Source organism: Brassica rapa, chromosome A10, assembly GCF_000309985.2.
Source record: "Brassica rapa cultivar Chiifu-401-42 chromosome A10, CAAS_Brap_v3.01, whole genome shotgun sequence".
Lineage (NCBI taxonomy): Eukaryota > Viridiplantae > Streptophyta > Magnoliopsida > Brassicales > Brassicaceae > Brassica > Brassica rapa.
The window spans coordinates 18,703,301-18,714,848 of NC_024804.2; the positions used below are offsets into that span (position 1 = coordinate 18,703,301).

Sequence of the window (11,548 nt, forward strand, 5' to 3'; positions counted from 1 at the left end):
ACTACAACGGATTAGTATGAACAAAAAACCGTATTTAAATTCAGATCTAGTGATATGATATCAACGCTATTATTCACAATCATTAACCTGTTTGCACTTAAATTTTATTCATGTCAAAATTTGCATGGCAGTCTGGTTTGCTTCAACATAAGTTCTGATTAGATGTCGATAACATTTTCAAAATAATGTTACACCCGTTGTTGATATGAATAAAATTTAACATTGATTCAATTTTTTTTAACAAAAATACTCTTTGTATTGGTTCGAAATATACAGGTTTTATCTAAACAAACATCATATGATTAAATACGGATTAGATGCACTAAAACTACAGCTTCTAATTAACCATTAGACGACTAACTTATTGTTATCAACAACTATGTTTGCATGCATCTTTTCTTTTTCAATACTAAGTCGAATACATATTCGCAGCGATGAGTATAACTTGACGAGCAATAGCGATAGTTTGCGGACACAATGTTTCCAGCTACGTATGAAGTTTCCTAGCATCCTGACCGTACACGTGGTGGGACATATGAATAGCATAATTTTTTTTTTTTGATCAAAATGAATAGCATAATATATATGCATGTTTTCTCGTATATAAATGTTAAGCTCTTGTAGTAATCAATCATCTTTTCGGATCCTCTTTTAGTACGATATATATCCTCCATAATTCATGATTAGAAACCCATAAATTAACATGGAATCTTATTTACAACTTATCTCAATTTATGTGATATTAATTATTCAAAGTACATAATTCATGGTCAGAAATGCATCACTCCATATAACATCTCATTTTCAGATTATTTCAATTTTTTGGACATTAGTTTTTAAAGTTCAATTTCGTCTATACCAACTTATTGAATAATCAACCCGTAGACGTGTGCGGCAAATTCAGTAAAATACAATCTATCATATATATATACAGACAAGTATCATGAACGTATCCATGGAAGAGTTTTTTGTTGACATTTCAGAAAAATATAAAAGGTGTTTTTTTCAAAAAAAAATATATAAAAGGTGTCAATCAAGACGTAATAATTTATCTTTTATTTTTTTTCCAAACTACAAAACTTTTAGCATTAATTTCTGTATTTTTAGCATTAATTTCCTTTTAACCTTATTAGCTTATCAGATTAGCCATGACGAAAGACAGCAAGAGAAGATAAAATAAATAGACAGTTATGTTTTACATGTTAGTTTTGTATTCTTGGAAAATGTACGAAAATATTGTGAGGCTTTGGTTGCATCTCATGTTACCTACGGGAGAGGGCACTTCTTATAAAAAGTTGGTTTTGGATGCTTTCTTCATGTCAATTATGCTTTGTGTACCCAAACTTCTTGTTTTGTTTTTCTTTATTTAGTTAGTTTTCAGATTTATTTAGCTTTCGTTAGGGATTTTCGTACGTATTATCGTCATATCTTCGTAAATGTTACGTCTTTATTGGCCATACTTATAAGATCAGTAAATCTGTATGATAATTCACATACTCTTCATATGTATTTCTATATTTATTACATCTATCATCTATGTAAGCTATATCAATTTCATATATGATCATTCACAGTATTCTTCATTTTTTTTTTTTGCATTTTCATCTGCGTTATTGGATTATTTCTTACTACTTTTTTCGTCTTAATGATATATCATGTATATGTAAAGTCTGTATCTTGAACGTGTGTACAAGTGCTCAAATTATAAACGTAAATTTTGAATTAAATATAAATAATATTTTGATATATGTATTATTTATATTTATTTTTCTCAAAGCATTAAAATATAAAATAATTAATAGATACGTACGTATGGACGAAGATAAATATACACATGCATGTCTTTGCTATAATATACACATAAACGGTAATATTGTAGCCACTGACCACTTGACCGATCGAATCACTCTCCAAATCAACCTATGGAAATCTAGGTGAAGTGCCAATTAAGATTTCTTGCCTACTCCCTGGTACTCTTAGTAAATCAAACGTACCACTAGAGCTGGAGAACCCACATCAATGCGCTAGTCACATCATTTTTTTCAAGAAGTTATTGTTAGAAATCCTACACTAAAAAGTTTGAGATGAAACCAAAGTAATACATGGTTGATATAGATCAATGCCCCTTTTGAGTTAAAATATATCAAACTTATCAATTATCCATCCAACAAAAGACGATCAGTGACTCGTAATAGTCCTTACTGGATATATATAGTTTACCATAACGAAACACATTGACTGTAAATTAGGTTTCACATTCTTTTAATTTGATGCAATGTTTACCATATCAGCATCACATATATAATCGATGATAATTAATTAAATCAGTGAAAGTTAAGATCACCAATTAAGTAGACACGGTAAGTAGAGATTTGTTCTAAGAAACAAGACTCCAAAAAGGACTTGTACTATGACCGTTCTTTTTTCCCCTATGATACTTCGAAGTACGCAAGAGTATATAGCCTCTAAATATTGTTTCCATCTATTAAATTTGACGCCGCACAAAATGACTTACGAAGGTACTAGATCCAGTGCACTGTCCTTGTGTCTAGATTAGTTTCTTTCATAGTAACAACTCCCTTACAACTGAGAAAGCTAGCTTGACAAATCAAAATCAACCGTACGTTGGATCTAACCACCTCTAACATAATGGCTACAATGCCTAATTATATGTAAGGACCCGACTATGATATTGCTGCAAACCCTAATTTTATGCAAGGATGAATAGTATATTTGTAGTAAAAAAAATTTGTCAAAAGTTTATAGTGATTAGTTTAAGTGGTGTATATTGGTTTTCTAAAACTGGGATGGTTCCAACCCATGCTAGTTTTAATAAGTATTTTCTTTAAAATAGACTTTCAATTGACTTACGTACGTCTACCAAAGGTACAATAATAAATTAATTGTCATGTGAGGTCAACACTATAATTGAATGTATAATTTGGTACGTTATGTGTAAATGTTTGTACTGCCTCAGCGTGTATAGTCACGTACAGTGGTGCGAGATAGCTACGGACATGTTGTGATTTTGCCAAAAGATCGATGTGTTGAGTTAAATTACAAAGCCAATAAATGCAGCAAACCCAATATTTTGTTTTCTTCTTACTTCTGAAATGATAAAACGGCTTCTATTGATACCTACATTTTGTTCATTTCTGTAATTGGATCCTGTATAGCGCAAAAATTCCAGTTTTTATTTGCCTTCAGAAAAAAAAAAATCCACGTTAAATATTAATTAGCTGTAGTAAACACACTCACAAAATAAAATAGTCTTGATCAGGAGGATACATGTCTAAGTGGGGACAAGTAGCCACAAGAGATGAATAAGAATGCATACACGTGGTGAGACTAGTGCGAAGATGAGTCAAGAAGACTCAAAGAGATGGAGAGAGCCCTTGTCCTTCCCCACAATGTCTGGTCGGTAGTTGAAACGTTAGTTGTCGACTTGGCGAGCCATCTCCTACTGTTATTTTATTCGTTTATAAAAATAACTAATAATACAAATTAGACATAGAACATGTATGTATTTACTAATCCTTCTGTTTTATAATTTAAAATATTTTAAGAAGCTCTTTTATTTTTATTTTATAAAACATGTTATTTTATTTGTACACAATAAATTTGTTTGACTTTGTGACTAATTGTATTTTACTGTATTTTATGAGTAGTTAATCAAATTTTTATCTAACTTTGAATAGTGTTTTAATGTAGAAAAACTAAAATATCTTCGCTTAGTTGTAGTTTTATTTTGGTTTAGAAACAATTTTCTAACCGTGGTGTTAACGGGAAATTTTAAGAAAAAATAACCAAGCTTCTAAATACAAAACGAGATATTTATGATATGGAGAGAGAGAAATTAATGGAAGGAAGCATGGTCATCCATCACATGAGCCAACTCTTCTGATTGCTTATGTTGATAAGCACATACGGAACCGCATCGATTCAGCACGGGCCAGAATTGGAGCTATATATCCTCATGGCATGAGAATATGGTTTGCTTCACGATAGAGATTTGGAAGAAGGTTTAATAGTTTCGAGTTGTTTCTCTTACAAAAACAAGAAAGTCAAACAAGTTGTAAAAAAGTTTTTTTTATCTGAATAAATTTAACATTCGTTCAAAAAAAACGAGATATTTATCGAAATGTTTAAATTATGCCTAAACCACAATCAGATTATACAATTTCAATCAGTTTTGCCATTTGGTATAATGGGACCAACAGAAAAGACTCTTTGTCACGTGGCTTCTTCTCCTAAAGGACGGCACCGCCCCTCCTCTCGTTTTTATATGGAAGTATCCCTATATGCTTAAGTCAATTACATAAACTTGAAATGCTAAACCTTTTCTTCTGTATATATCTTATACAAGTAGATATTTACATGACTAAAACTACTAGTATTATATGCATTACGACTGAACATACTCCATCAACTTAGTCGATCTGTCTATGTTTTGATTTGCAACATATTGATATCACATAATATATCTGTATAAAAAATGTAGAATCATCATAGAATATAAAAGGTGGTTACAAAAATATAACATACTATGCTATTGAAAATCACAGATCCTCCATAAGAAATACAAAAACACAAAGAAGTGAAGCAACTGTCACCAATAATCTCTGCATGAACACAATCCATTTCTAAAATGATGAAACCTGTTCCGATCTCTTACAATAAACTCTCTACCATAAACCTCAGAGATATGCTTTGTTACCGTATGGCAATCCTCACACACCCTCAAGTTCTTCACTATCCTAATAACTGTACCAGGCTTTGTCTTCATCATACCATACGCAATCGCAAGCTTCTCGCTATGCATATGAATTGCACTCTCCTTCTCTTCCTCGTCCACATCGAAAAACGCTTCCTCTGTGTTCCCCTTATACCCTACCAATCTTATCTTCCCCAAAATCTCTTCCCACTTCCTTCTGATCTTACCCATCTCAGGATGATCATCTCCCATGGAGAACTTGTTTATCTTCCCATCAATCTCTATCAAACTCCACGCTGGCGGTTTCCTAACAAGCTTCTCCTTCATCATCTCCCTCAACCTCTCGATCTTCTCCCATTTCCCTGCACACGCGTAGATATTCGAGAGCAGGACATAGTAACCACTGTGCTCTGGTTTCACCTCTAACAACATGTTTCCTACTCTTTCCGCCACCTCAGCGTTCTTATAAATCTTACACGCTCCAAGCAAAGCTCCTAATATAGGAGCATTCGGCTTCACCGGCATTTTTTCGATAAACCTCTCAGCTTCTGCTAGCTTTCCAGCACGGCCAAGCATGTCAACAATACAACCATAATGCTCAAGCCTAGGCTCAATCTTATAATCTCTTTTCATCATCTCATACAACTCGAAACCTTTCTCAACTAACCCACCGTGGCTGCAAGCCGAAAGAACAGCAGTGAACGTAACATCTCTAGGCACAAAACCTAACCTAACCATTTCAGAGAAGTAACCAACCGCCTTGTGACCATGTCCGTGCACCGCAAGGCCTTTGATAATCGAACTCCAGCTCAAGCTATCCTTCTCATCCAACTCCTGAAACACACTAACCGCCTTCTCCATCTCCCCGCACCTCCAGTACATCTCCACAAGAGCCGTCCCTAGAACAAGATTCACACCCATGCCATTCTCAACCACGTACTCATGCGCCCTTACTCCAACCCCAAGCGCTCCCAAATGAGCACAAGAGGAAACAACACTCACCATAACCGTCTCGTTCGCTACAACTCCTTCCCTTCGCATCACTTCGAACAGCTCAACCGCTTCCTCGAAACGGTTACTCTTCGCATACCCATTAATCATAATACTCCACGTCACTAAATTTCTGTGAGGCATTTCGTCGAACATCTCTCGCGCGTCATCAACCAACCCGCATTTGCAGTACCCATCCACCATCGAAGTCCAAGAAACCACATTTCGAAACGACATCGCTCCAAAGACTCTCCCAGCAGATGCTATCAACCCGCAAGTGGCGTACATGTGAACAAGCGAGTTCTCCACATAAACATCGTTGTGGAACCCGAATCTAACGACGTGCGAATGAATCTGCTCTCCTGTTCTCACGCACTCCATCTCAGCGGAGGCTTTGATTAGAAACGGGAACGTGATGTTATCAGGTGGGATGCAGAGTCTCAGCATCTGGGTGTAGAAGTTGTAGGCTTTGCTAGCTTCTGGGCTTGTGGAGAAGGTGCGGATGAGGAGGTTGAAGACGAAAAGGTTCGGACTTTGGATCTGGGAGAAGATTCTGTGTGCGTATTCAGTGGAGTTGGAGGAGAGAGAGAGGAGACGGCTGGCGACGAAGACGTCGGAGATGAGATGGGTTCGTGTGAGGAAGCCATGGATGATCTTGAGGTCGGTGAAGGAGGAGCAGGTTTGGAGTAAAGCTAGCTTCGGGTGTTTCGAACGAAGTGTGTTGAGCACAGTGCTGCTACTCATTCTCTGAGGTTAAGTTAAAGTTTGAAACTTTATAAAGGATTAAACTTTATAGAGCACATAGGTTGTTTGTTGTTCCTCATGAAAAAGAAAATGTTACAATAAAAAATTTGGAGTTGATGTTTGTGTTTAGAAAGAGAACTTGAAGGCACCAGATTTGGAATCTGTTGCAGCGTCCCAGAAAGTGACTTTTTGTTCTTCGGCTATTCTCTTTTCTTCTGCTTTCTTCTCTAGCTCTTGGATGGTTCCTGGGTAGGCTTCTTCGATGGCCTCATTGAATTTGTCATGCAAGTTCTCTCTGTCGTTTGTTCCTGAGACGAGCTCTTTAGCATTTGGTTTCTTCAGAAACTCCAACACATTCAATAGATTCCTCCTGCATAACGTAATGTTTTACCAATCAGACCACAACTCAATTCATAATTACTAAATTACATTCCATAAATCAATAGTTGCTGCAACCTATGTACATATAACTCCCAAATAATGTAACTAAAAAAACATTAAATATACTTTTGATATTCTAATTACATCAAATCTTTGCTACTTGTAAACTTGTGTCGATAGCTAATGAGTTGTCAACTTTATTAATTTCAACGAGGCATCCAACTAAGGAGCCAGTATAGAAAAAATCATTTACCTGCTAACATAGTTCTGAGTAATAGCAATAGATTCCTCCAAATTAATCACCAGATGCCACCATCCATTAGGAACAAACATCACCTCCCCAGCTTTGCACACACACTCAACAGGCCTCTTCTTCCAACTCCTAGTATCACCATAAAAGTTCATAAACCACTCCATTATCGAAACAGGACACGCCACCTCCGCTCCATCAGGACTCGGATGCACACCCGGAGGAACCACATCCGGCGGGAACAAAACCCACTTCTTCGAACCCGTGATCACCGCGTTCCAAGCAGAGGTCGAGTTAGGATCAATGTGGAAAGAAGAACCAGACCCGGACGGTCCGATGATAATCCATCTATAATCAGGCCGCTCGTTTCCCAAAACACTAAACAAGTCCTCTCTAAAATAAACAGGAGCCTCATACTCCGAATCCAAAACGGGGACTTTCTCAGCAAACTTGGGATCAAACAAGTACAACGGCCTCTCCTCGGTAACTCCGTCGGAGTACTTAAAGTAGTTCTCGAGCTTCATCTCAACCGGACCAACAGCGAACTCCACGTCACCAGCCACGTCACTCAGATACTCTTTACTCCATTTCTTAACCGCACCCCAGTCATCCAAACACCCTTCCAATAAAACAGGCTTATTCGGTTCCTCGAAGTTAGTGATGAAGTCTTCAACGGAAAGGCCTCTCACGCGGGTGATGTTATCTCGTTCAAGCCACTCCCGTTTCATCTCGAGATTCGCGCATAGCCAGCTCTGGAAGAGGTAATCAGAGTAGAAATCTCTGATCTTCAAAACAGATTCACCAGAGCTCTGAAACTTGGGATGGGAAGCAGCTACATAGGTGGCTTTCCACGATCCGGCGAACAAAAAGTCTCCTTTTAGCTCTTCCAAGACGAGGTTTCTCCAGAGAGGCTCGTGGTTAGCGAATACGTAGAAGGATTTGGTGACGGTGGATAAAACGCCGAGATGGGCCGCGTCGAGGAGAGCTAGGATTTCTAGAACGAGCTCGTCGGTGAGGACATGGAGGTTGCCTAGACCGGTGTTTCGCACGTTGACGGCGCCCTTGTTGACGAAGTAGAGGTTACCGAGAGGTTGGACTCCGTGCTTGGCTGAAGTTTTGAGCTTGAACCCGTTTCCTTCATCTTCTTCTTCCTGCTCCTCTTCCTCTGTTAGTGCCGTCTCTTGACATTGAGGCTCACGTTGATTCTCAATGAGCTTTTGTCTTTTGGATTTGGATTTGGATCTACGCCGCCTGTTACGAGAGGCTAGCAGCGAGTTCGGCATCTTGTGACGGAGCATCAATCAGCTTCTGCGGCGAGGGTTTTGGGTTTTAATAAGTTTACTCTTTCATACTATATTAAACCGGAATCAGAAAATTCGATTGCACAATCTCTTTGGGATGAACCGGTTAAACCGAAATTGATTTGAATTGGATTAATCAATTAGGCTATTCACCGGGATTGTAGAAACAAAAAGAGAAATAAAACTTTGATTGATGGTAGCTTCACCAAAGGATTAATAACTCTTGAGTAGTGAGTACTTTGCCAGAGAAAACCCAAACAAGAATGTGGGAAAATTATACACAGCTTACTGTATAAAAAAGACATGCTTTTAGACAATAATCAAACCCCATTTCAAGACATTATGCATTTCAAACCCCCAAATAACAAATGAAATATGGCAAATCCAAAAGAAAAACTGCACACGAGAAAACATTTTTTCTCAGCAACCATATGAATGAAGATGGAGAGTGATGTTACTCCCAGTATATTCACATTAAGCGCTTCTGATTCACCGAGTTGGAGAAAGTGGATATGTTTCACACTTGCGTTCTTGAAAGACATCTCCATTGCCGTATCCGTGGAGTCGTTTCTAGAAGCATTTGCAACCCCATCTTGCTCCCTTGCATCCCGTTCATGTACCTGCATTTTACCATTTTGAACACAAGATGCATAAGTATACAACTTCAAATCTCAAAAGTTAAAACTAAGGTGAAGCAAAAGCTAATCAAAGTTCAAGACTGTGTGTTGCTTACTTGCTTCGACGAGCCCTCTTTCTCCAGAAAAGAAAAGATGTAATCCACTGCACAAGAAACAATCACAAGAATCAGCTAAGCTGTTTCCTATCAGCAGATAACATAAACATAACAAACCATTGATTGGTATGCTAAAAAATCACCTTAAAGAGAGATATAAAACTGAATGCTCCAACAGCAGACGCTTTCTGCAGAGGCAATCTCCGTTCAGGAACCATATCCTTCGATAGATGTTGCGCAATTTCTTTCAAAAGAACCATCTGAGCTTTCTCAGTCCTCATAGACACAATCGCCTGTCTCATCGATTCCCTGTCAGCCTCTAGCGCTTGAAGCCTCGCGTAGAGCTTCGTTATCCCAGGATCACTATGATCATCAGGCTGATTCAATTTCTCTCCATAGCCATCATCCTTAAACTTCTGCTCAGAAACATCACTCTGAGATACACTGTGATGGATAGAATCAATGGTATAGACTCTATCATCCATCTCATTATCTCCTGTTTCTGACAAGTCAGGCCCTTGATCCCTACTTGAACTAGGACTCTGACCAACCACCTCCTTCTCCAAATAAGTTCTCCCTCCTCCGGATACATCACCGCTTTCCATCTGACTTATCCTCTGTTCCAAACTCTTCAAATCTTCTCTACCATGAGGTGAAGAATCAGTCAGTGCATACTTTTCAACATCCTCAACATCAGCCTCCAGATCTGGATTCTCATTCAAACTACACTTAAGAGGAGGATAATCATAACCAGGAAGCTCATACTCAAACTCATTCCTCTCCCCATCAAACTCAGACTCATCAACCCCATAACTCATCATCCTATGCTTATAACCCTGAGCCTCACAAGCCAGCGCCTGAATCGTCTGCTCCCTCTTATAAACCAAATCCTCAAGAGCCAAAAGCTCCTGCTGATCATGCTCCATCTTCTCCTCAGCAAACCGCTTAAACTGCCTCAGCTCCATCTGGATCTCAGCCTTGTCCCTCTGCAGCTTCAGTATCATGGACATCGCCTCGTTCGCAGCCGTGGAGGCCGCGTTACGCTCCTCGTCGAGCTCGGCGTAGAGCTCCTGAATCGATTCCTGCTGAGAGGTGACGGTTTCGCGGAGTAGCTCGCATTCGTTCTCGATTTGGACTTTCGCGTTTGAAGAAGACGAGTCCAAGTCAAGCTCAGGTTTGTAGCTCTCGAGCTCGTCGTGTTTTCTCTTGACGGATCGAATCCACGAAGCGTTGAGAGAGCAATCGCATCCACAATCGCAACATCTTACTAAATCCATATAGCTTGTATTATCCAATTTCAGATAAACATAGTAAGAGTTTCACCACAACGTTATCGAACCAAATCCCTAAGAGAGATTTGAAAATTAGGAATTGGGGATTTCACCAGCTGAATCGAATTCTGCAAAGCCACATGTAAAAGCGATAGCGCCGCGGAGAAACTTACCTTTTCAATCACCAGGAAGAGGAGAAAGTTGAAATTTTCCCAGGAAAATACGATTTTCTTCTTTTAAGCTAATAATAATAATAATATTAATATCGCCTCTTCTCTCTCTATCTCTAACAGAATCGTGGAAAGGGAAGAGAAGAAGGAGAGAGTAGAGAGAGAGAGAGAGAATTGGTCTTTGTTTTTCCCTCTGGATATTTTTTTTGAAACCCTAAAAGGTTATGTTTTTTTTTTCCGTCCATGGAGTCTCGTGACAATGACGAGTAAGGTTATTTTTGGTAACTTCGAGTGGAAGAAAGGTGAATCAACGGTGAGGATGAGTTTCTTTTGGTTGCGATGGACGGATGAGATCTTAGTTAGATGAGGTGTGTTTTTACCTGCGGGGAGTACAGGTCAGCTAATCTGGAATGATTTTAAATAAGTGTGGTGATCGATCTTCTTGCCTCGTGTTTGAACCAATTACTAAATTTGTAATTTTAAACGAGTTTTTGCAAATTACCTCATCTTTTCGATTAATGTGATTTTATAACTAGACAAATAAATATACATATTGCTTAGGTTATTTATGTAAATGTTATCAAGGAAAAAAAATGTTATCAAGGATGAAATAATAAATATTACTTGTACATAATGAAATACTAGTTGAATTTGAACCGAATTTTATGTTTTTATTTGTTAACTTATACCTCCTGTTGAAATCAAATGAAATAATTGGTCTTAAAGATAAAGAGCATTGAGCAAGACCTTGTGGTCGAGTGATATTGGACGGAGTTCTATTTTTGTGTTTCGCGAAACTCTGATTATATATCTAACGCAGATATGAGTCCATGTTTTAGGGCTCATTTGAAAACTTTAGAAAAAATGCTTATCTGCGAACTTTGATTTTCTTGGATTTAATCATGTTAAAAAAAAATTCAGTCAAAACATGATAAATAGCATTTTCTTAGAAATAAAAAAGAGATGAAGAGCGTGGAGAAATAAAATAAAGGAT

At 38.0% G+C, this 11,548-nt stretch overlaps 3 protein-coding genes across 4 annotated transcripts; all 3 read right to left on the minus strand.

Moving 5' to 3' along the window:
* Positions 1–4,481: 4,481 nt before the first annotated feature.
* LOC103846994 (pentatricopeptide repeat-containing protein At5g06540) lies at positions 4,482–6,509 on the minus strand. Its single transcript, XM_009124016.3, has one exon. It carries the CDS (start codon positions 6,446–6,448, stop codon positions 4,610–4,612), a length of 1,839 nt encoding a protein of 612 aa, XP_009122264.1. The 5' UTR covers positions 6,449–6,509; the 3' UTR covers positions 4,482–4,609.
* LOC103846996 (F-box protein At5g06550) lies at positions 6,458–8,411 on the minus strand. The gene is made up of 2 exons (XM_009124017.3): positions 7,083–8,411; positions 6,458–6,818 (listed from the first exon to the last, which is right to left on the minus strand). The coding sequence occupies exons 1-2, from the start codon at positions 8,375–8,377 to the stop codon at positions 6,575–6,577; spliced, it is 1,539 nt and encodes a 512-aa protein (XP_009122265.1). The 5' UTR covers positions 8,378–8,411; the 3' UTR covers positions 6,458–6,574.
* A 228-nt stretch (positions 8,412–8,639) lies between these two features.
* LOC103846997 (myosin-binding protein 7) lies at positions 8,640–11,511 on the minus strand. 2 transcript variants are annotated; one of them, XM_009124018.3, is made up of 4 exons: positions 10,558–11,511; positions 9,257–10,512; positions 9,114–9,160; positions 8,640–9,000 (listed from the first exon to the last, which is right to left on the minus strand). In XM_009124018.3, exons 2-4 carry the CDS (start codon positions 10,388–10,390, stop codon positions 8,898–8,900), a joined length of 1,284 nt encoding a protein of 427 aa, XP_009122266.1. In that variant the 5' UTR covers positions 10,391–10,512; positions 10,558–11,511; the 3' UTR covers positions 8,640–8,897. The 2 variants fall into 2 exon arrangements, with proteins under 2 accessions (XP_009122266.1, XP_009122267.1); XM_009124019.3 differs by having other exon boundaries at positions 9,257–10,459; positions 10,558–11,130.
* Between the last annotated feature and the right edge of the window lie 37 nt (positions 11,512–11,548).